General features: G+C 39.7%; 1 protein-coding gene across 1 annotated transcript in view; it reads right to left on the bottom strand.

The window, feature by feature from the left end:
• The window catches only part of UBE2G1 (ubiquitin conjugating enzyme E2 G1), a 103,536-nt gene extending 78,038 nt beyond the window's left edge, over positions 1-25,498 (bottom strand). The window contains exon 1 of the mRNA XM_029211108.1: positions 25,085-25,498. Within this exon, the coding sequence (XP_029066941.1) occupies positions 25,085-25,130 (46 nt within the window). The 5' untranslated portion in view covers positions 25,131-25,498. The remainder of the gene's footprint in view (positions 1-25,084) is intronic.
• Positions 25,499-26,200: the final 702 nt, after the last annotated feature.

Raw genomic sequence — 26,200 nt, 5'->3', positions numbered from 1 at the left:
ATTCAATAATCCTGGCTAATTTACAACAATTTGTAAATATTTCATATGTATTACTTTCACTGATCACTTAAAAAGAGTTTAAAAATTAAGCATAAAGAAAATAAAGCTTCAACAATACTACAAAAAAAATTACTTCTAGCAATTATTTATCAGGCATAAAGCCAGCCACTGAATTATTGAATTATCTTTAGTCATAGTACCAGGAGACATTTGGTACAGCATTGCTTTGACTGAAAAAAAACCCTCAATAAATGTTTATTGACTTACTAAAACTTGTTTACTCTTCTAGTAGTCACCTATTATACAACTCTCATCTTACAAGAGAAGATCTCTTGTTGATCTTCAGAGCATGAAATCAGAGACAGCTTCAGTATGTAGATCCACAAGTAAAAATAGAACAGATTCCAGAGACTCAAACTGAGAAGGGAGAGGAAGAACACAGCCATCCTTTTTTAAGTAAACAACCTATGGTTCTATTCAAAATCATAAAATAGGTATTTCCCATAATATGAAATAGAAGTGTTGAATAATTCACGACTGCACTTTTCAAACTATTTTCACATTACGATTACTAATAGGATGCTCATATCTGCTATTGATGTTTCAACAATACAGTATTCAGAACTGCTACACAACTTACAACTTCTCTTTATAAAAATGACTATCCTTAAAATACAAATATCATTTACTGCCATTAATATGAAGACCAATTTTAATTCTCATCTTAGGTATATTTTCTACCTACTGAAAGAAGTCTTTACATGTAGATCATTCTTTATACTAATCCAATAAATACTGAATATCAATGCAAGTCAACAGTAAGTATAGGGACTTCCCCAGTGGTCCAGTGGGTAAGAGTCCATGATCCCAATGCAGGGGGCACGGGGTTCGATCCCTGTTTGGGGAACTAGATCCCGCATGCGTGCTGCAACTAAGAGTTCACATGCCACAACTAAGAAGTCCATATGCAGCAACTAAGAAATCCGCATGCTGCAACAAAGATCCCACTAGCCACAGCTAAGACCTGGTGTAGCCAAAAATAAATAAATTTTTGAAAGTAAGTATGAACATTGTATCCAGACCTCAACTGAAATAATCCTAAATATACAGATTACATAGCCAATGAACTCAGTTTTTATGGTCCTTCGAAGTAGGTAAGATACTGCAGTCTCATCTATGTAAACTATACTTTCCACAGGAGTCTAGAAAGGAGGAACAGAGAAAAGAAGAAATATGCTTCAGAAAAAGACACTAAAGAGGAAGTAATACAACTGTCGAAATCCAAGAAAAAGACTGCTTAGTTCTTCTATAATCTTCCAGCAACTTCTTTTCTAACATCCCTTCCAGAGATTTAAACTTAGCAGCTACTTGAACAATGCCATCCATTCAACATATATTTACTGAATGCCTACTACATGTCAAGCAAAGTACTGTTTTATGTGCTACTAACATAATGTAGTAGTCATTAAGGCTACTGTCTCTTTTTGATGAATGACTAGTTCAATTAGCTCAAGATTTCTAGCAGCTGATATGAAAAAAGAACTATGATCAGAAAGCCTCACGACTAAGTACCACTAAAGTTGAAAAGATTATTTTTCGGATTAAAAAGAATTATTTGCACTGCTAACAAAAAGAATGAACTTACTCCTTGAAGGTCTCCTTAAAAAGGACACTGTTACATAGTATCTTCACAACACCCACAATGAATTTCGCAAGGCTGCTGCTGACAGCATTATCTCCACAGGTGGAGACAGCAGTAATTTCACCCAAAGCCCAATTCAGTAAAGACACCTCTGTGGAGGGTGGTGTGCGGCAGGGTAGGTAGGTGCACAGCGCTCTGCAGAGTCTGAGGAAGCATTTAAGGGTATCCATAACAATGATATTTAATTTGTTGAGGGGGAGAGGGAATAAAGGGAGATCAGCAGGCAGGTGGTTTCAAAACTCAGAATATAAATTGAGACAGATCTTCCTCTCCCTCCACTAAATGCACAGACAATTCTGAATAGAAAATTTCAGAGGATTCCAGACTACTATATCCATTTAAGAACCCGAGAGGAAGGGATTGACCCCAGAATCTTTAGTCAATTCTCAAAAAATATAATTTAATCTTGGTAATCTTAACTGAATATGGTAGCAGCAAACATCAGACTATACTCACTGACCAGTTACCTACAGTGCAGATACATATACTCTATGTAGCCAACAGAGAACAAACACCTAGTGCAGAGCACACATCTTCCAGAAAGCCTTAATGAGGTCTTACTACTGAAGAGAGGACTATTCCAATGGATACTTAAAATGGCTTAATACTCTTCACTGACTCATGCAACCACCACCCCTAGCCCTTCTGGATCTCTTAGTTTCCCCAAATGTCCTGGCCTTTTCAAACATCTGGCTAGTTCCTATAATTATCCTTTAGTCTTAGCTTAGATATCACTTCCTAAATGATGCTCTCACCAACTCTTCCTACTATATGAACCTCGTATCTTATGGCAATTACAAATTTAACTGACTGTCTTCCCTGCTAAACAAATGTACTCGGCTTCCGTGGTGGCGCAGTAGTTAAGAATCCGCCTGCCAATGCAGGGGACACGAGTTCGAGCCCTGATCCAGGAAGATCCTACATGCCACGGAGCAACTAAGCCCGTGTGCCGCAACTACTGAGCCTGCGCTCTAGAGCCCGTGTGCCACAACTACTGAGCCTGCCCTCTAGAGCCTGTGAGCCACAACTACTGAAGCCCGCGTGCCTAGAGCCTGTGATCTGCAACAAGAGGAGCCACCACAATGATAAGCCTGTGCACTGCAACAAAGAGTAGCCCTGCTCGCCACAACTAGAGAAAGCCCATGCACAGCAACAAAGACCCAATGCAGTCAAAAATTAAACAAATAAAAAATGTACTTCCTTTCAGAAGCAATTTCTCCAGTGTCTCCAAACCCAGTAATATTTAAAGTCAGCATTTAAATGTTTACCTGAAGGACAAGACTACCTCTGATGAAAAGCAAATTAGCCTTAGAAGTTTTTCGATCTCCTTTCTTATACACAAATGAGCAAATTTCTATCCCATATAGTATGGCTCAGCTAATTAGCTAAGAACACTGTCAAGGCACCACCTTGAACACTTCAAAATGAATAACAAAGCATTTACAGAATGTCTGGTTTTGAGCAGTACTTCTGGCTGTACTCCCCAAATTAAACTATTTGTAAAAATGTGCACCCAGGGACTGAAAGAATCAACTTATATAATTAAATGGTAGGGCCACTGTTATTTATTTAAACCACTCTTAGATAATATAACCATATCATCTTCAAGATAATACTGCCTTACCAATCTCTATAAAGAAAAGGTTTCTATGTAGCTCATTGAGAAGTGGAATCAGATCATGAAGGAACCATTAAAAAGGAGACTGGCCAGACATTAATTTTTTTACTCCAATGTTAATTATTACCTGACCGACCCATAAAGAAATAGTCTCCAAGGACCCTAAGAACGAGCCATATGGTAAATGGAAGTGTTATCAGTCAAGGTTCAGGGTGCAGAAAACAGAAAATACATTCAGTATTTTAATGAGAAGGAATTTAATGAGAAATTAGGTGCTTACAAAGTTATTCAAGTGGCTAAAAGAATGAGTTAGGGAAAGAACTTCCAGTATGACAACCAGAGAGATACAGAACTGATCTACCAGCAACCCTGGAGCCAAAAGTTCAAGAAGAGTGCGGCAACAGTGATCCAGATTCAGAACATGAAATCAAGGAGAAATCACTACATCACTTCTATGCAACACTGTACGGCAAATCATGGCAAGTGTAGTAAGAAAATTAATTTAAAAGCATATAGATTAAAGAAATAAAACTGTTTATTTGCAGACTATAGCTATGTATGTAAAAAATACTAAGGAAAATATTAAAAGGCTACTAGATCTAGTAATTTAGCAAGGCTGCACAGTACAAGGTCAAAATACCAAAAACATCAATTGTTAAATGTCCATCAACAGAGGAATGGATAAAGAAGATGTGGTACATATATACAGTGAAATATTACTCAGCCATAAAAAAGAACAAAATAATGCCATTTGCAGCAACATGGATGGACCTAGAGATTGTCATACTAAGTGAAGTAAGTCAGACAAAGACAAATATGTGATATCGCTTATATGTGGAATCTAAAAAGAAAAAATGGTACAAATGAACTTACTTACAAATGAGAAATAGAGTCACACATGTAGAAAACAAACTTTTGGTTGCTGGGGGAAGGGGGTGGGTGGGAATTGGGAGACTGGGATTGACTATATATATACACACACTACCATATATAAAATAGAAAACTAATAATGACCTACTGTATAGCACAGGCTACTCTACTCACTACTCTGTAATGACCTATATGGGAAAAGAATCTAAAAGAGTGGATATATGTATATGTATAACTGATTCACTTTGCTGTACACTTGAAACACAACATTGTAAATCAACTACATTCCAATAAAAATTTAAAAGAAAGAAAAGAAAAAAAATCAATTGTATTTCTGCATGAAATACTTCGGGATACACTTAACAAAGCAGATACAAAATCCATACAGTACAAACTTGCTAAAATTTTAAAAGACCTAAATAGGGACTTCCCTGGTGGTCCAGTGGCTAAGACTCCATGCTCCCAATGCCGGGGGCCATGTTCGATCCCCGGTCAGGGAACTAGATCCCACATGTCACAACTAAGAGTTCACATGCCACAACTAAAAGATCCCGCATGTCACAAGTAAAGATTCCACATTCTGCAACTAAGACCCAGCGCAGCCAAATAAATAAATATGTAAATATTTTTTAATAAATAAAATTAAAAGACTTAAATAAATTGAGAAATATACCATATTAATGGAAGACTCAGTATTGTTAAGATGTCATTTCTCCTCAAATTAATCTACATATTCACTGTAATTCCACTCAAAATCACAGTAGGCTTTTTTGTAGAAACTGTGTCAAAATGACTTGAAAAGACCTCAAAAAGCCTACACAATTTTTAAAAGAAAAGCAAAGTTAGAAGACTTACACTGCATGATTTTAGGACTTACTATACAGCAATAATCAAACTGTGATATCAGCATAAGGTGGACATATAGATCAATGTAACAATACAGAGTCCTCAAAGACACGTACAATAGGCTGGTCAACAGATTTTCAACAGAAGTTCCAAGGTAATTCAGTAGAAAAAGTTTAGTGTCTTCAACAAATGATGCTGGAACAATATGCTACAACCCAGATCAACCTTTTTTTTAATTTATTTTTGGCTGTGTTGGGTCTTCATTGCTGCACACAGGCTTTCTCTAGTTGCGGCGAGTGGGGGCTACTCTTTGTTGCGGTGTGAGGGCTTCTCATTGCGGTGGTTTCTCTTGTCGTGGAGCATGGGCTCTAGGCACTCAGGCTTCAGTAGTTGTGGCTCATGGGCTTAGTTGCTCCACGGCATATGGGATCTTCCCGGACCAGAGCTCGAACCCATGTCCCCTGCGTTGGCAGGCAGATTCTTAACCACTGCACCACCAAGGAAGCCCAACCCAGATCACTCTTAAAAACATTATGTCAAGTGAAAAAAGCCATAACAAAAGAACACATATTGTATTATCTCATTTTCATGAAATGTCCAGAAAAGGCAAGTTCATAGGGACAGAAAGTAGATTAGTAGTTGCCTGGGTGTGGGGCTGGGAAAGGGGAGTGTCTCCTAATGGGTACAAGATTTCTTGCTGAGGTGATGGAAATGTTCTAAAATTACACTATGGGGGACTTCCCTGGTGGCACAGTGGATAAGACTCCGCACTCCCAATGCAGGGGTACAGGATTTGATCCCTGGTCAGGGATCTAGAGCCCACATGCATGTGCAATTAAGAGTTCACATGCCGGGCTTCCCTGGTGGCTCAGTGGTTGCAAGTCCACCTGCCGATGCAGGGGACACGGGTTCGTGCCTCGGTCTGGGAGGATCCCACGTGCTGCGGAGTGGCTGGCCCATGAACCATGGCCGCTGAGCATGCGCGTCTGGAGCCTGTGCTCCGCAGAGGGAGAGGCCACATTAGTGAGAGGCCCGCATACCGCAAAAAAAAAAAACCAAAAAGAGTTCACATGCCACAACTAAAGAGCCGGCAAGCTGCAACTAAAAAGCCCACCTGCTGCCACTAAGACCCAGCACAACCAAATAAACAAATTTTTTAAATTATTAAAAAAAGAAAATTACACTATGATGATGGCTGCACAACTCTAAACATACTGACTGTACACCTAAAATGAGTAGGTTTTATGATATACAAATTAAGCCTCAATAAATCTGCCATAAAAAATATACTTTCACATGTGGAGGGGAGGAAAAGCAGAGACTAAGTCCTTGGAAATTAGAAATAAAATTGCTGGGACTTCCCTGGTGGCACAGTGGTTAAGAATCCCCCTGCCAATGCAGGGGACACGGGTTCGAGCCCTGCTCTGGGAAGATCCCACATGCCACGAAGCAACTAAGCCCGTGAGCCACAACTACTGAGCCCGTGTGCCACAACTACTGAAGTCTGAATGCCTAAGGCCTGTGCTCCACAACAAGAGAAGCCACCGCAATGAGAAGCCCGTGCACCACAACAAAGAGTAGCCCCCACTCGCCACAACTAGAGAAAGCCTGTGCACAGCAACGAAGACCCAACAGAGCCAAAAATAATTAATTAATTAATTTAAAAAATCATCATAGCGTTTCTTTTAAAAAAAAATTTTAAAAATTGCCAAAATGAAAACTAAAATGGCCAGTCTAAACAAACAAACAAAAAAAACAGGCATGGCCGAAGACCAAGTCACTAATATGGAAAAAAAGTGTAGGGAATCTCCACAATATAGTAACAAAAGACAGAAAATGGACAACGGAAATAAGGAGAAAGAAAAGTGATCAAATACATGACTAGTAGAAGTTCCAAACACAATGTAGGGGAATGAAGATGACGACAAAATAATAAAAGAAGGAAATTTCTGAGCTAAAGACAGACCTAAGCCTTCAGCCTAAAAGAGCCCATTGAGAGTCTAAAACAACGAATAAAAAAAGTTTACACTTAAGAGACACATATGGGTAAAATTTTATAACTCTGAGTATGAAGAATATCCTTTAGAACTTCAAAAATGTATCTACACAGGAAGTAAAATTAGACTGACATGAGTAATTCTCCTTCACTGCCTTCTCATAAGGAATTCTGGACACTACAGACAATGAAACAATGACATCAAAGTTTCATGCGGAAAAGATTTTCAACCCAGAATTCAATTCTCAGAAAAGCTAACAATCAAATGTGAGGACAAAATAAAGGCATTTTTCAATATGCAAGGACTCAAAATTTACCACCCACACACTCTTTATAAAATTTAAGAAATACTAGAAATAGGACAATATGGGTTATGAGAAAGTAGTTGCATATGAGCCAGAATAACTAAGTGAAGGTGAAGGAAGTAAGACTTTGTTTGATACTTAAAGATTCTCCTTCAACAGACACAGTTTCAGTGATGAGAACTACAGGGCCTATTTAGGTACAAAATTGTTATTTGGTATTACAATGAATACATTAACATAATTATATAAATGCTGTTTTCTGGCTCTTTTTTGAGACAAGACAAAACATTATTTCAGTTATAAAAAAGAATATAAATGTTATAAACCCTGATAATATAAAAACAATTAACAAAAGCTGCATGGGGGGGAAATCACTGAACAGTAAGTGATCTAATTTTTTTACCTTTCATGGCAAAAACTCCTATGTAAGGTTGATAAATCATTTTAATAATTAAGCCAACCATCAGAAGAGCTACAAATATATAACAAAAATCAGGAAAGGGAATTAGAGTTATAAAAGTCTTCATCTTTCACGGTGAGAAGTTAAAGTCATGAATTAAGAGCTATCATATGAACTATAGTGGTAACCGTAAGCATGAACTATAAATTCCCTCTGGAGATGGAAAAGGAAGGGGGTGAGTGGATGGGAGACTTACTTTTCATTTTATTCTCTTTGGTAGAATTTATATATTTGCCATGAATATGCAATATTTTTATAATTTAAAGAAGTGTTTTAATAAAAATTGAATTTTGTTTTAGCCATACAGTGGAATACTGTGTTTGAAAAGAACAAAATAAGTTTCTACATACCAATACATAAAGATGTCTACACTATATTAAGTGAAAAATCGAGATGCAGAACAATGCATTAGGATGGTACTATGTTTACAATAAAATGTGTGGTACAGCCACCGTGGAAGACAATTTGGCAGTTTCTTATCAAGTTAAACACAGTCTTACCATACAATCGGCAATCATACTCCTAGGTATTTATTCAAGGTAACTGAAAACTTTCACACAAAAACCTGTATACAAATGTTTACAGCAGCTTTACTCATAATCACTAAAAATAGGAAACAACCAAGATATCCTTTAACATAGGAACAGATAAGTAAACCGTAGTACAACGGAATGTATACACTAGAAAGTATACAGTGGAATACTGTTCAGTGATAAAAAGGAACAGGTTACTGATTCATGTAACAAATGTAGATGAATTTTAAATGCATATTTCTAAGTGAAAGAAGCCAGACCCTAAAAGCTACATATGACAAATTCAGGGAGAAGGCAAAACTGCAGAGACAGAAAATAGATCAGTGGTTGCAGGGACTGGTGGAGAAGGGAGTGGTCAACTGCAAGGGGGACACACGGGGGAATTAAAAATCGACAAGGATGCAATGAAGACTATGACAAATGAATCTAACTGTATTACAAATGTATGACATAACCTCACTGAAGGGGTTGGGGGGGGTGGGAGGTTGACTTAAGTAAGGTTGGAAATCAATATTTGTAAACTGAAAAGGACAAAGAACTGTATATAAACACTGTATTCTAGTTATAAACTTGTTTCCCACAAGGGTATGAGTTAAAAATTCTAAAACTGCTTTTAAACAACTGGTAGGGGCCAGGTTTCTCACTGTCAGAGAGGGAAGTTACAAGAAAACAAGAAGGGAAGACTAGAATGAACATTCTGCTACTTGATTAGAGTCAGAAACATCAGTATGAACCTAGGGGTAGCTTAATACATATACAGATGGATATACAGAAACATTATAGATATGTATATACCTAAGTTAAAATACACATATTGCCTACTGCTGTCCTATAAGGTAATGACACACCAGTAGCAACGAGCACTTTCAATGCTCAGATCTTGGTTTCTAGATACTATTCTTGGAGAAACAGCTGACTCCAGGGCTGAGACAGAGAAAATACAAGATAGGTCTGACACATCCTGTAGTCATCAGAAAATAAGGAAGTGCTTAAAAACTAAAAGGTTGACTGCATGTCAAAGCAACATCAGAGCCAAGTTGAAAGAACTCTCAATGACCAAAGCTGGAACAATTTAGGGACAAAATGAATGACATAAGGAACAAAATAAATATATGATGATTAATTTATGTCTACTTTGCTGGGCCACAGTACCCAGATATGTTGTCAAACATTACTCCAGATGTTTCTGTGAAGGGATTTTTTTTAAATGAGATTACAATTTAAATCAGCAGACTTTTAGTAAAGCAGATCACCCTCCATAATGTGAGTGGGCCTCATTCAATCAGTTGAAGGCCTTAATTTTTAAAAAGACTGACCTCCCCCAAGAGGAAATTCTGCCAGCACACTGCCTTAGGAATTGTACTGCAACACTGACTCATCTCTAGGGTGCCAGGCTACCCTGCAGAACTTGGACTAGCCATCCCCTACAATCACATGACATATAGATATACCTGTATATCCATCCTATTGGTTCTGTTTCTCTGCAGAGCCCTGCCCAATAAAGATTTTAACCCCCAAAATATAAAGTACATAAGCCCATACTGAGTAAATTATTGAATTAACAAATAAATGGGAGAAGTGACAAGTCTTCCTTACAGATGAATTCCAAATGATGTAGGTAGTGTCCCCTTCAGTAGGTGGGGCCTAGTCCCTCCTTCCCACATGAGTATGGGCTGGACTTCGTGAAGTGAGTAGCTTACAAAGATAAGGGTAGAAGAGAAAAACAGTAACTTCACAGTGGAGAAACCTGATCACCACTGCCTTAACCAAGGGATCATGGTTCACATCACCAGTGTTGTGTGGTTATCGACTGGCATGTGATAAGAAGGGCACTTCACCTCTGTGGTATTCTTTCTGAAAACCCCAGTCTAATCAAGAGAAAAACATTAGACAACCCCAATTTGAGAGACATCCTACAAAATACCTGAGAGGTATTCCCCAAAATTGTAAGACACAAAAAACAAGGAAACTCTTGAGAAATTCTCCAAGAACAGAGAAGACTTAGGACAACTAAATGCAATGTGATATCCCAGATGGGCACCTGGAACAGAAAAATGGACATTAGGTAAAAACTATGGAAATCTGGGACTTCCTTGGCGATCCAGTGGTTAAGACTCCGAGCTTCCACTGCAAGGGGTGTGGGTTCGATCCCTGGTCGGGGAACTAAGATTCCACGTGCCATGCGGCACAGCCAATAAATAAATAAATAAATATGGAAATCTGAATAAAGTATGGACTTTAGTTAATAATAATCTATCGGGACTTCCCTGGTGGCACAGTGGTTAAGAATCCGCCTACCAATGCAGGGGACACGGGTTCAAGCACTGCTCCAGGAAGATCCCATATGCCGCGAAGCAACTAAGCCTGTGTGCCACAACTACTGAGCCCGAGTGCTGCAACTACTGAAGCCTGTGTGCTACAGCCTGTGCTCCACAACAAGAGAAGCCACCGCAATGAGAAGCCCACGCACTGCAACGAAAAGTAGCTCCCACTCGCCGCAACTAGAGAAAGCCCACGCACAGCAACAAAGAAGGCCCAATGCAACCAAAAATAATAAGTTAAAAATATATATATACTGATTCATTAATTGTGATAAATGAACCATACTAATGTAACATGTTAGTACAATAATGGGGAAACTGGGTGCGGGGAATATAGGAATTCTACTATCTTCAGAATTTTTCTGTAAATCTAAAACTTTTCTAAAATTAAAAGTTTATTTAAAGAAAAAAAGGCCTATCACAGTGGCACTGCTTCCCCCAACAGCCATACCATATGCCTTAGACCCTGAAGAGGGCAGCAGGAAGCACAGCACCCTCACTGTGCCACTGCTGCACCTGCAAGAGTTAAATATAAACCAAACTGGTTAATGACAGTTTTGTTCTTTTCCCACCAGGCAAATGCTAAGGGCAGAAGTTGCAGCAAAGGTATAATCCTAAGGGAGAGATGTAAAAACAACCAGAAGACACTTTGAAGATACAGTATTTCCCTGGGGAATTACCACACCACAGAGGTCCACAACAGTTTGAATAAAGCACAGTCCAAACTCCTAGACTGCTAATGATGACAATATAAACCACCCTATGCACTACTAAATACAAAAAATAAATATTATCCTACGAGGTAAAAAAGTATTAAAGGGAAGTCTCAGAGTAACACCCTTCTCTACATAAGCCTTGAAATAGACATATTTTAGTTTTAGAATCCTACAGTGTAGAAGATGAGAAATAGACAAACTCAAAATATCAGATGAGGCCACAAGCAATAGTAGTTACCCTTCCAAAAGTCACAAAGTTTTCAGAATTTAACAGTGTACTATTGTATAAAAAGCAGTAGTTTTGGTAATAAGATGACCTGAGTTTAAAATCAAGTTTAAGGGCTTCCCTGGTGGCACAGTGGTTAAGAATCCGCCTGCCAACCCAAGGGATACGGGTTCGAGCCTTGGTCCGGGAAGATCCCACATGCCGCGGAGCAACTAAGCCTGTGCGTCACAACTATTGAGCCTGTGCTCTAGAGCTTGCGAGCCACAACTACTGAGCCCACACGCCTACAGCCTGTGCTCCGCAACAAGAAGCCACCGCAGTGAGAAGCCCGCGCACCACAACAAAGCATAGCCCCAGCTCGCCGCAACTAGAGAAAGCCTGCGCACAGCAACGAAGACCCAACGCAGCCAAAAAAATAATTTTTAAAAGCTTAAAAAAATATATTGTAATAAATTCAATAAAGACTTTAAAAGTGGTCCACATCAGAAAAAAAAAAGGGTTCTTCCTTTCAGAATTTCAATTTACAAAAAAGGCAAAATGCAATGAAAAAATAATCAAATGTTAAGAAGCTACAAAGGGATGGCTGATGTTTGTATCATGTTTTATCTTTTCCAAATCTACAATAAACATGTTCATTTGTAATTAGGAAAGTTGTATTTTAAAACATACACATTCCACTTTCCTTTAGGATACCCTGATTTAGGGTTACCTGACATCTGTTTTAAGAACATTTAACTCACCCGCAAAAACATAAGAAAATCAAAAAAAAAACAACAAACATAAGAAAATCAAAGAACATATGACCCCACAGACACCCCAGGACCCAAGGAGGAAAGGAATAATTGGATTAACACATTTTTACAGTCTCTATATAGACCTAATTTAAATACTGTTAAAGAACAGGCTCAGAGAGTAATGAAATCTAGCTGTCTTGGTTCTGCTATTGTGAATAAGCCAAACTGAGTTTCCTCCTCTGAAAAATGTGGTTAACCACCTTGGTAGGAAACCTAAGATAGCTAAGGTTGAGAACCGGAAAGAAACTTTGAAGACATTAAAAAAAAAAGAAAGAAAGAAAAAAAAGTAGAAAAAGGGACTTCCCTGGTGGCACAGTGGTTAAGAATCTGCCTGCCAATGCAGGGGACACGGGTTCGAGCCCTGGTCCGGAAAGATCCCACATGCCGTGGAGCAACTAAGCCCGTGCGCCACAACTACTGAGCCTGTGCTCTAGAGCCCGTGAGCCACAACTACTGAGCCCATGTGCCACAACTACTGAAGCCCACGCGCCTAGAGCCCATGCTCCGCAACAAGAGAAGCCGCCACAATGAGAAGCCCGCGTACCACAACGAAGAGTAGCCCCCGCTCACTACAACTAGAAAAAAGCCCACGCGCAGCAATGAAGACCCGATGCAGCCAAAAATAAATAAATTATTTTTTTTTAAAAAGTAAAAAAAGCTTTAAAAGGTGGGGGGAGAAAACATTTAATTTTTGAGGTAATTTATTAAGAGTTAGAAAAACTAGTCATAGTAAAGTAGTCCATTAGAGAAACTGCTTTGAGAGAAAAATAAGGACCTTGCTGAGACACTGAGGGTGCCCAACAAGTATCATTTGGTCAGCTATACTGTAAATAAGTGAAGGGGGGAGGGGGGTGTGGTATAAGGGCAAGAATGTCTACACTACTGTGGTGAAGTATATATATTCTAATTATCAACCAATATTTATTTATAAAAGTCTATGCTCCCCACTAGAAGGGGAAGCCAGGAATTGTATCATGAATCTTTGTATCCCCGGGGCCTGGCATACAGAAGGAATTAAATGTTTACTGAATGGCAGTATTCTAATTGTTTCACTTTCTACCTTAAAAGGTTCAGTTCACATGTGCTTAAATCCTGTGGGGGGGGGGGGGCGGAGGTCCAGAATGGTAATTTTAATCCATTCAATAAGTATTTACTGGTTGCTTGCTGTTTCTGTCACCCTTCTAGGCATCTGTGATATGTCAGTTAATAAACAAAACCAAAAATCTCTGTCCTTATGGAGAGACCGTAGTCTAATATCATTCTCCACTCTGCCCAAAGCAATGCTGAAGTGTGGTCCCTTAACTGGTGCCAATCCACCAAACTGTTAATGGTCCCTGACCACCAGCCAAAGGAAGCATTTTGAAACTCAGATAGCAATTTGATAGTCATTTTATATGATGAACCTAATATTATAAATATGGGCTCAAATCTGTCTTTATTTCATTTTTCTAATAATTCATTTTTTATTGCTTTTTAAAATATTATATAATGAATTGAACTTTTTTTTTTAATATTTATTTGGCTGCGTCGGGTCTTCGTTGCCGCACATGGGATCTTTTAGTTGCGGCATTCAAACTCTTAGTTATGGCATGTGGGATCCAGTTCCCTGACCAGGGAATCGAACCTGGGCCCCCTACATTGGGAGCATGGAGTCTTAGCCATTGGACCACCAGGGAAGTCCCTGGAAAATTTTTTTAAATTGGTCTTTCACCACAGATAATGAGAAGCACGGGTCCCACATACTTCGGATCACATCACTTCCCCCCTCCTCAGTGACTCTATTCTTCAGTATCTTTATGGTATTCCACAAATAAAACCAACCTTTCCAAATATTATTTTCCCACTAGTTCAGTTTATCATATACTCCAACCACATTGAATTGTTTTCAGAACAAGCTTTCTGTCTTGCTTGTTCTTTTCCCTCAGCCTTAAATACTTTCCTATTTTATGTGATCAAATTTTACATATCCTTTAAAAGTCAAGCACAAATGCCACCAACTCCTCAAAAGCCCTCCAGGTAGAAGCAAGCTTTCCCTGACTTTCTCTGATACAGTATTTTAAAGCAGCCCTCTGAGGATTTTCTACAGACTACGAGCTCCTAGAATACAAGAATAACTTATTCATCTGGCATCCCTATAGACTATACAAAACAGGAATCAAATTTGCTGAATGATGTAAGAGACAGTATTATATGTGCATAAATGAGCTTCACTCAAGAGATCAGAAAAACCTCCAAAATTATACCCAAAATTGTATGCATTTTTCTCAGGAGAAGGTCTTTAATGCTTATTAAATTCTCAAAGGAGTCTAAGAAGCCCCCAAATGTTAAAGAAACTACTGATATGGAAAGGACTTGGGTTTCATCGGCAGACAGATATATTTCTGCCAGCCAGCTCCATCAGGGTTAGCTTGGTGAAATACCAGATATAATATAAACCTTAATTTCCTTATCTCAAAAAGGTGATAATATTTACTCCAAACATTTGCTGTAAGAACTGAATGTGACCACATATGGAAAGTCTAGGATCATGAAGACTAACCTGTTTCCTTCCTGCCCTCTTCCCTCTTTTATATGTTAGTGAAGTAAGCAGACTTAAGTTCTTTACAAAATTTTTTTAATTACAAATTACTGCCATCCCTTGAAAGTTGTGCCCAGACCACTTTCTTGGAAATCTTCAACAGGGTTATTTGTCTTTCATAAATATCTATTTGTTTTAAATCTGTCAACTTTAGACTTCTGTAATGCTAAGTAATTCTAATTACTGTTTTTCCTACACTGCTAAATGCAAAGGTTTTTTTTTTAATATATAACTTAATGCTCTTAAAAGAACTGACATCTTGATCCTGCTGTATCTAAAATATAGTCCTTTTCCTATAAAGCTTTCCCTGACTTCACTGTACTCTCCCATAATTAATCACACCTTCCTCAGTGCTACCTTCTGCTCCTTCCACATGTATGTTTTATACTTATACTGCATTATACTTATACTGCAATATGTACTTACGTTGCATTATAACTTTGTTTACATGTCCATCAACGCCTACAAAATGTAGCACCTCAAGGCAGGAATACCATATCAATTATCTTTGCATTCCCCCAGCATTTCTCAACGCAACTGAAGAGCTCAATAAGTGAGCTTTTTCTTTTTTTTTGCGGTACGCGGGCCTCTCACTGTTGTGGCGTCTCCCGTTGCGGAGCACAGGCTCCGGACGCGTAGGCTCAGCGGCCGTGGCTCACAGGCCCAGCCGCTCCGCGGCATGTGGGATCTTCCCGGACCGGGGCACGAACCCGTGTCCCCTGCATCGGCAGGCGGACTCTCAACCACTGCGCCACCAGGGAAGCCCAATAAATGAGCTTTTATACTGATCCTCTCTTCCATTTTCCAAACGACAACACAAGAAGTTTAAAGGAGGATTCTTTAAAATTAAGATGGAATTTCTACCTCAAACTACAGATTTCTCAATTCCAACTTCCTATTCCTTGAAAGTGTTGTTATGGCAATTATGTTGCTATGTTTGTAACTATGAATAGTAAGTTTAAAAAGGAGTTCTCTACATGAAAAAAGACTGATAAAAATGCTCTGGTTACAAGTGACTTTTTAAAATTTTTTATTTTAATACACAGATTTATAGGGCAATGGAAAAAACAGATCAGAAAGATCTCCTATACCCTTTACCCAGTTTCTCTCAATGCTAACATCCTGCATCACTATCGTATAATAGCGAACCCAAGAAATTGGCATTGGTACAATCCACACACTTTATTCCTATTGTATCACTCTTATTTGTGTGTGTGTATAGCTCTATGCAATTTTATCACATTTGCAGATTTATGTAACCACTATAAGACAGAAACAGTTCCATGACCACAAAGATCATTTATGCAGCCGCCTTACAGCAACACACTATTACCATCCTTAATCCCTAAAAACCACTAATCTATTCTCCATCTCTACAATTTTGTCATTTCAAGAATTTTATAAGGGTGTTAAGACCATTCAATGGGGAAAGGGAAGTCTCTTCAACAAATGGTGTTGGGAAAACTGGATATTCATACAGAAAAGAATGAAGTTGAACCCTTATCTTATATGACATACAAAAATTTACCCACAACGGATTAAAGACCTAATGTGAGACCTAAACTATAAAACTACTAGAGAAGGTTTGTGATATTGGACGTAGCACTGATTTCTTGGATGTGGCACCAAAAGCACAGGAAACAAAAGCAAAAATAGACACCTGGAACTACATCAAACTTAAAAACTTTTATGCAAAGAACATAATCAGAGTTAAAACGCAACCTATGGAAAGGGAGAAAATATTTGCAAATTATGTGTCAGATAAAAGGTTAATATTCATAGTAATAAAGAATATATACAACTTAACAACAAAAAATCAAATAACCTGATTTTAAAAACAGGTAAAGGACCTGAATCAACATTTTGCCAAAGGTGATCTACCAAGGCCAACGAAGATGGGAAAAGTTGCTTAACGTCAGTAATAATCAGAGAAATGCAAATCAAAACCATATCACCTCACATCAATCAGGATGGCTACAATTAAAAAACAAGTGTTGGAGAACAAGTGGAGAAACTGGAGCCCTGTACACTGTTGGTGGGATTGTAAAATGGTGCTACTGCCATGGAAAACAGTATGGAGGTCACTCAAAAGCATTAAAAATAAAACTTCTCAATACAGATGCACTACTCTGGTGGAGGATGTTGATATTGGGGGAAGCTAAGCTTGTGTGGGGGCATGGGGTACTATGGGAAATCTCTGTATCTTTTACTCAATTTTGCTGTGAATTTAAAACTGTTGTAAAGAGAATTCCCAGGTGGTCCAATGGTTAGGACTTGGCGCTTTCACTACTGGGGCCCAGGTTCAATCCCTGGTCAGGGAACTAAGATCCCACAAGCCATGCCGCGTGGCCAAAAAATAAAATAATAAAATAAAAAATAAAACGGCTCTAAAAATAAGGTTTATTTTTAAAAAACAGAACTACCATATGACCCAGCAATCCCACTTCTGGGTATATATTCAAAAGAATTGAAAGCAGGATTTTGAAGAGATATCTGCACATCCATGTTCATAGCAGCAATAATCACAATAGCTAACAGGTGAAAGCAACCCAAATGCATCTACAGATGAATGGATTAACAAAATGTGGTATATACAGACAGTGGAGTATTATTCAGCCTTAAAAGGAAGGAAATCCTGTCATATGCTACAACATACATTACACTAATGAGCCAGTCACAAAAAGACAAAATACTGTATGAATTTACTTATATGAATCAAATGCAGAGAAACAGTAAAACAGTTGTTAGCAGCAGCTAGGTCAAGGGGGAAAGGGAGAGTTGTTTAATGGGTATAGAGTTTCAGTTTTTCAAGATGAAAGAGCTGGAGATTTGTTTCACAACAATGTGAATATACTTAACGCTACTGAACCATACACTTAAAAATGGTTAAGATGGTCAATTTTATGTTTTTTACCACACAGAAAAAAGAATTTTATATAAATGGAATCACAGAATATGCAACATTTTGAGATTAACTTTTCATTCAGCATAATTCCTTTGACATCATCTAAGTTGTTTTGTGTATCAATGGTATATTTCTTTTTATTGCTGAGTAGTATATTCTATGGTATGGATGTACCACAGTTTACTCATCCATTGAAGGACATCTGGGTTGTTTCCAGTTTGCAGTTATTACTAATAAAGCTACTATGAACATTTGCATGTAAGTTTTTATGAGGATATAAGTTTTCATTTCTCTAAAATAAACGCCCAAATGTGTACTTGATGGGTTGTATGGTAAGTGTATATTTAAACAAGAAACTGCAAACTGCTTCCACACTGGCTGTACCATCTTACATTCCTACCAGCAATGTATGAGAGATGAAGTTTTTCTGCCTCCCCTGGCCAGCATCTGGTGTTAATTTCTTTTAATTTAACTATTCTATATAGGTATGTGGTGATATCTTACAGTGGTTTCAACTTTCATTTCCCTGGTGTTTGATGGTGTTGAACAACTTTTTATTTGCTTATTTGCCATCTGAAATGTCTTTTGCTCATTTTCTAAGCAGGCTGTTTTCTTTTACTGTTGAGTTTTGAAGAGTTCTTTGTATTTTCTAGATCAGTCTTTTGTCAGGTTGTTTGCAATTTTGTTCTTCCAGTTTGCAGCTTGTCTTTTCATTTGCCTTTCACAAAAGTTTTTTTTATTTTGATGATGTCCAGTTTACCAATATTTCCTTTTATAGATCATTCTTTTGGCGCCATGTCTACTTTGCCTAGAATTACTTTGTCTTAAAATAGAAACTCTAATTAAAATACACCTTATATAAGAAATTGATAATATAATTAAAGTGTAAGTACATTCAAAAGCAAATCAAAAGTGTCTTCTAATATAAAGGGCATTTTTAGGTTTTGTTGTTTATACTTTTAACAGATCCCTAACCAATGGACAAGAAAGGCGAAGAAAAGCAGAGAAGGAAGAGTAGCAGTTTTTCTAAGTTATTAGACATTAATATAGAACATCAATAAAAGGTAAACATTTCCACTTACAAAAATTAACTTTTCAAAAGTATTCTAGAACTTAACATCATAAAGAAAAGTACACATCTCTAGCAACTGCAATAAACTACAGAATTTTTTCCTAGCTGTTTCTTTGAGGGCCAGAATCTATCAATGGAGCAGCACTGATAAAAATTTCTGATTTAGGGAATTCCCTGGCTGTCCAGTGGTTAGCATCCACACTTTCACTGCGAGGGCACAGGTTCAATCCCTGGTCAGGGAAGTAAGATCCTGCAAGCCACGTGGCACAGCCAAAAAAAAAATTCTGATTTACTTGAATTAGCCTAATACTATCTTGCACTAGGTAAAAAAAAATTTTAATTCTCTATTTTAACATGTATATATCTTATTTCCTAAAGACGCATTTTATTCTTATTCCCTCGTTTATCTGTTCATACCAATAATTCATGTTCATTACCAAAATTTGCAAAATATTTGCTTTTTTTTACTTGTACTTTTCTGTGGCTGAAATGCCTTCAACCAAATATAACTATGCTATGTTTACCTGGCCAGACAGGTTCCATAAGCATATACTATGCTTTCCTCTCTGAAAAGTTATTTCCTATAAACCAGTCAAGGATGGCATTAAACAGACTTTTGCAGGTCATCTAGTGTTTTAAATTCTAACAAAAATATTTCTCAATAATTTAGAAATGCAAAAATCCTTCATCCTGGGCTTCCCTGGTGGCGCAGTGGTTGAGAGTCCGCCTGCCGATGCAGGGGACACTGGTTCGTGCCCCGGTCCGGGAAGATCCCACATGCCGTGGAGCAGCTGGGCCCATGAGCCATGGCCGCTGAGCCTGCGCTCCGCAACGGGAGAGGCCACAACAGTGAGAGGCCCGCATACCGCAAAAAAAAAAAAAATCCTTCATCCTAAATTGAAGTGAGTCCATTAAAATAAAAGAATGCTTAGCATTTTACTTGCTTGAAGCAAGAGCACATCCACACTACAATTTACAATAAATTAGCATGACCTCCTCAAAGAAACTTGCACGAAAGTAAACAAGATCAAATAACCCAAGGATTGAAAGTCTTCTTGATATATACAAACACTCTTCACCTGAAAAGTCAAAAAGCAACAATAATATAGTAGTAGTGAATGGATTTTCAGATTTTCCTCACTCGATATCACTCTATCAATAATGAAGGCATCTAATGTACATTTATATGCACACATATCACCAAATATAATGTGTATTAACTCAAACTATATAATAAAACCATATACTTTGGTACTACTTTATAGTAAGTACAGATTATACTAATATACTAATATGTACAAATTAGAGTTTACTTCAGTATTTTAATATATTAAGCAGTACTTGAGAAAGTGAGGTCTTCCATTACAAAAGACAAGTACGTTTCATTCTGACTTTATACAAAAGTAAACTACCATTACTTATAAACAACTAAATTTCATTATATATCAAAAATATTCAGAGTAACACAAATTATAACTTAAAACATTTACTCCCTAATGTTAAGAAAATTCACTTACTCACTAAAAAATTAGACTTTTTTCCCAGCTTTACTGAGATAAAATTGACATATAACACTGCGTGTGTTTAAGGTATACACGATTCAATATATGTACATATTTTGAAATAAGATTCTGAAACATAACATCAGACGCATAATTCCTTGATGCTCCCTCCACTACAGGGATTACAAATCATCCAACACCCCTCCCTCAACCACAATGTCTGTTTCATTTATACTTTTTTTCTGACACCATATAGTAGCTGCATTATTTCTATAACAGTGTAATGATTTCTGGATATAAAAATTCCCAAACTCTATTAAACAATTAGTAGTTTGATGAAATATAAACTTACTTTTATAATTTTCTTCCATTTCTAAATATGTGGGTAAACAACTATTAGTATACAAATATTAATATTCTGCTCATCACCTAGAATCTTCTACCACTAGGGTATCCCTGTCAATAATCAATTACTCTATTTCTGCTACTTTAAGATTATTAATGAAATTTTATGTCAGAATGCCAATACATTCTAGAAAGGCCAATGAGAAATATTAAAAATTGGGCTTTCTTTGGCCCTATCTGGACATGTAGACTAATACTCTGTGAAGGTGAGGCCAGGAATCTGTATTTTTAACATACTCCCAAGTGATTTTATTGTACATAAATCTGAGAAACACACATAACTAACTCATCACAACCTACTTACATGTGTAGACAAGGATACAAAGATTTGGGAATGTTGCAGATTACTTTAAAATATGCAATCAAAATTTCTACAGTAAAAGGAGTTCAATTATTTTATTGTTACTGCTTAAGAGATTCTTCTTGCTAGTTCTGGGATGACAGGTACCTATGAGAAAGCAACTGTGTTGTCAATGTTAAAAAAAACTCAAGTGATCTTAAAAAAAAAATCCTCTTATTCTTTATAAATGTTTATCATAAAGTAAAAGTTAGTATGGTTAGAGTAGGGAATAAGTCCAATTAGTCCAATTTATTTTCTCAGAGTTAACTGCTAACACAAAAAAGCTTAGCGCTACTTTCAATCTATGACATTCTGCAGAACGTTGGTCGTAAAGTGACAATGGCTAAAACATCTTTCTATTATTACCTTAAGAATATCACTTAGATTTTAATGTGCATTATTTCGTACATAAAATTTTATTAAGATGAGAACATTTCCCCAATCATTTTGGTAGTTACTGGATAAATTAAGCTCAAATATTTAAATTTATAAAACCATATTTCACAATTGTGTTAAACTGTTGCTCCCTGGAAGACAATATAGCCAATTAAAAACAACGAAGTCTCTAATAAGAAGGTCCTGAATATGAATCTAGCAGCACCACTTACTACCTGTGTGACCTTGGGCAAGTTACTGATACTCTCTTAGCCTCAATTTCCTTATTAGGAGGATTAAATGAGATAACATATGTAAAGCTCTCAGCGAAATGCTTGGTAGATGCTATGCTAGTCCTCAGTAAACGTTAGCCCGTATAAACATATATATAAACATACATAGCTATATAAACATATACAGTATAAGAAGCCACACAAGAAATTATTGATGATGGCTGCTTCCAAGAAAAGCAGCCTGGGTTGGGATGGAAAGACTAAACCTTTTTCATACTCTTTGTATTTTTAACCACTGCTTACAACACCTTTTCAAAAAAAAAAAAAAATTAAATTATCTCTTGTGCCGTGGGATTTCTTAGTGTTTAGCATTATGCACTGCAAAAACTGAACTGTGACTGCTGAATTCGCAAAGAAGTAAGTCATAGTCTAATAATACCCACAAAGAAATACACAACCTATCTGATTTCATGAATCTGTTAGGTGTTCTTACTTGCTTCACAATGGCCATTAAGGTCTTAGCTAAAACACCTTAAACCAGAGTTTTCAACCTCAGATGACTATGTCCCTCAGGGGACATCTGGCGACAGAGACATTTTTGGTTGTCACAACTGAGGAGGTGTACTACTGGCATCTGGTGGGTAGGGGCCAAGAATGCTACTAAACATTCTATTATGCATAGTATAGGCCTTTACAACAATAATCAGCCCAAAATATCAGTGGTGCTGAGGCTGAGAAACTCTGCAACCCAAGGAACCATTCTGCTTCACTCAGAAAGTCACCATGTTCTTCATTACAGTTACCAACAAAACACAACACACACACAATAAATTCTCCCCTCAAATAATGAAGTAAAATCCTTCAGGACTGGCAGACTAGGGTCTCAATAAATGTAACTATTGTTACCCACTGTTGTTGTTAAGTTTCTGAAATTCTAGCAGCTAGAATGGCTTAGGTTTGTGTGTCTACTCAGTTCAATACATTTCAAGATTTTCAAAGCATTTATTATTAAGCCTTCCAAAAGTTCACTCTAAATTATTTCAAGAGACTACAGTTTACCATTCTTTCCTGTTTTCAAATGATATCTGAAAAACCAAAAAGCTCAAACAATGTACTACTAACGACTAAAATACAACAGGGCCTTTATTTCAGTATGTAGTTTTATCAAGTCTTCCCAATAAACTTGATATTTTCACATTTTCCTTAATACACTGGCCTTGGTCTGTTTTATACATTTTGAGCATGTTAACCTTCAAAAATTTAAGAAAATATTAACAACAGTCCATTGTGTCTGATCAAAAAGACAAGAAAATTAATCAGCAGCTAAGTAACTTTATAATGAGGCATGAAAAATTACAAACTAAATCATTCTGTCCTCCAAACTTAAAGCATATCTTGGTGTGCCTTATCAAAAAGTCAACCATTAAGAAAGCGCTTTGGGAAATGTCTTATCAATATTTGGGATTAATCTTGTAAAAGAGTGCAAAACTGAACCAAGTGGCTATCAAAATTCACAGCCTGTTCACAAATAGGTTGGAAAGAATTTTGAAACACTGCTACTGATAACACTGTTATTAGTCATGCTTTACTATCTTAGTAACTGCTTAACTTCTTTTACACCTTTAAAATATGTATCTTTCCCATTATGAAAGAGTTGAGTACTGTCTTAATACTGATTTAGTATTTTAATACTGTTTAACAGTCCACCACATAATTAAAACTTATTCTGATTTAAAGTATTCTTAGGGAGAAAAAAGAACATCTTAATTCCTTCCTCCAAAACAAAACAAACCAGAAAAATACACAGAAGAGTAACGTGTGTTTGCAAATATAAGATGCAATAAAGTTATTCTTTCACTGCTTGCCCAATACATCTGCGATGGACACAGGTATCACTAGAAATTCTCCATTCACTCCGTCACTCTCCCTAAGCATTTAGAACTTTAGTACTTGTCCAAACCTGCTTGCTCATGCTCTAATAATAAACCTAATTATACAACCTGTAACAGCCCCTGACAACCTTTTCCTTAAGAAGCCATAAAGGTGATTTAACTAACACCTCAACCTAAGTCTTAGTAAACCTATTTCAAAAATAGATGTCTTCATTTCAGCCTCTGGGTTCTGCCGAGGGCTCAGGGCCGCGGGCTGTGGAGTGGGGAGGTGAAGATCCGTCAGAACTGAGGACACAGGCTGGGCGTTGGGCAGCAGTGGCTAACTGCTGGTTCATTTCTCTTTAAATCTGGCAGCACGTGGGGCGGCATTGTGAAGCCACCGACCCGCCTCCCCCCTTCCACTCCGCACACGTACGTCCCCATCCCCACTGCGCATGCTCCACTCACACAGTCCTAGCAGAGTCGGAGCCAACCCCCTAAAAAGTCAACCTGGAAGCCGCAAACGGCCGGAGGCCGGGACAATGGGGGAGGGGGGACGCAGGCACCTCTGGGGAGGCAGACTGGCCACCGCCCCAAGCCAGAGCCCGCGAGCCTCAGCCCCGGGGACCCGCAGGCCTGCACAGGAGCCGGAGTCGCTCGGAGCACAAAGCCCCGAGCCGGCCAGCGAGCGGCTCTCGGCTCGGCCCGCTCCTACCCTCCCCCAGCCGGGCGGCGCAGCCGGAGCCCGTGCCAGGCGGAGGCAGGCGAGGCGGCGTCCCGCGCCCCGCAGGGTTCTGAGACCCCGCGCGCCCGCGACGAGGCCGCGGAGGCCGGGGCTTTTGTTGTCCGCCACAACTCCGCGGACCCGGCGCTGCCTGGGCAGAAGTTTGGCGCGCCTCACCCGGGGGCCAGTTCCTCTCGCCCACCCTGCCCCCCGGCTGTCCGCCCGCGGCTCCGACAGCCGAGTCCCGGACGCGCAGCCGGCCCGGCCCAGACGCTCTTCCTGCCTCGGGGGTCCGGCGGCCTCTGCCGCACCTGAGCCTGGACCCGCCCCTCCAGGGAGGGTCCGCCGGGGCTGTGGACCTACAGCCCCTCCCCCGCAACGTCCCACCGAACAGTGGGGGAGGGGGCAACCTCCCCTCCTTCCCCCGGGGCGGCAGGCCCGGTCCTGGGGCCGAGGCTGGGGCGCGTCCCCGCCCCTAATGCCCTAAGAAAGCAGGGAAAGAAGTGATGGGCCCGGCTGGGACTGGCGCCCTGGCTCCCCAACCTCGCAGGCCCGCTCCCGGCCTCGCCGGGGGCTGCCGCTTCCCCTTGCCCGTCCGGCCGCCCGCCCGGGAGCGCCCAGGAGGAGGAGAGGAGGAGCAGGCAGCTGCTCGCCGCGATCGCGGCCCGGCGCCCCTCCACCCGCCCGCTCACCTGCCAGCTGTCTTCGCAGTAGCAGTGCCGACTGCAGCTCCGTCATCCTCCCCGCCAAGGGCCCGGGCTGGCGCCGGGGCTTCCGAAGAACTGGGGACAGGCTCTGGGGCTGCTCGAGCTGGGTGTGCTGAGGAACCCGGGCCCCCACGACGGGAGCGCCGAAGCCGACGGACGCTGGGCTGGGGCGGCGGTAGCGGCGTCTCGCTGCCGGTGCGAGTCAGCTCGCTTCAGCTTTCCTCACAGCGCCTCACGCCCGGAAGGGGAGGGTACCCGTGCCGCCGCGGCGCGCACTGGGACTTCGCTCGCCCGCTTCCCTCCTTCAACCCGCCAGTCGGCCCCACCGGTGCCTTCCCCCGCCACTGCCTCACTGCGCGCAGGGTCGCTCCACGCAGGCGCGCTGGGGCTGCCTACTTCGGAAGCTGCCCTCCCGCTAGGCCGACCCCTCTGGCTCCCTGCCCCGCCTCCGGGGGCGGAACCCCGCCCCCTCCGCGCAGTGGCCCCTGACGCCGCCATCTTGGGAAGGTCGCCGCCTGGCCTGCTGCCGGGGCCTCGGCGGGAGACGCCCCGCAGACGCCATGACAAAGAGGTCGCGGAGGGTCAAGACAGCACCTCCGGGTCGAAGCAGGTGGTCTGAGAGTGAAGGGGCCAAAAGAAGTGGTAGATGCCTAGTTGTTGGCGAGCGGCCAACAGCTATCTAACACTCCACATATGGTGTGCGAATTAGTCATTGTTAAAGGCGAACTTAGTATACACGGTGTGCCCCATTTTAAGCACACCTCCAAAATAGACTTCAGATATGCTGGTAATTCACTTTACAGAAAGTTGCACGAAAAGATTCTTGAAATAAGTAAAATGTTCTGCATCTCATAGCACAAAATGTTTAAACACCGTTAATAATCTCTATGTGTAAAGTGAGTTGAGATTAGCAAAATCTGATATACACGGTACAAAATATGCAGAAAGGCATCTACTATGTAAAGTCTAAGTGCGGGATCTAGGGTTTGGAAAAAGCAACCTTACCCCGCTCTACCTCTTCTCATCCTCATTCCCACAGCTTTCTGCCTTGCATAACAGAGTCTTAATAAAGAGACGGAACAGAAGGAAAAATGATACCTA

The sequence above is a fragment of the Monodon monoceros genome, unplaced genomic scaffold, assembly GCF_005190385.1.
Source record: "Monodon monoceros isolate NGI ecotype Baffin Bay Population unplaced genomic scaffold, NGI_Narwhal_1 Super_Scaffold_9, whole genome shotgun sequence".
NCBI classification, from domain to species: domain Eukaryota; kingdom Metazoa; phylum Chordata; class Mammalia; order Artiodactyla; family Monodontidae; genus Monodon; species Monodon monoceros.
The sequence above is the reverse complement of the archived record's forward strand: the minus strand, read 5'-3'. Positions and strand labels throughout refer to the sequence as shown.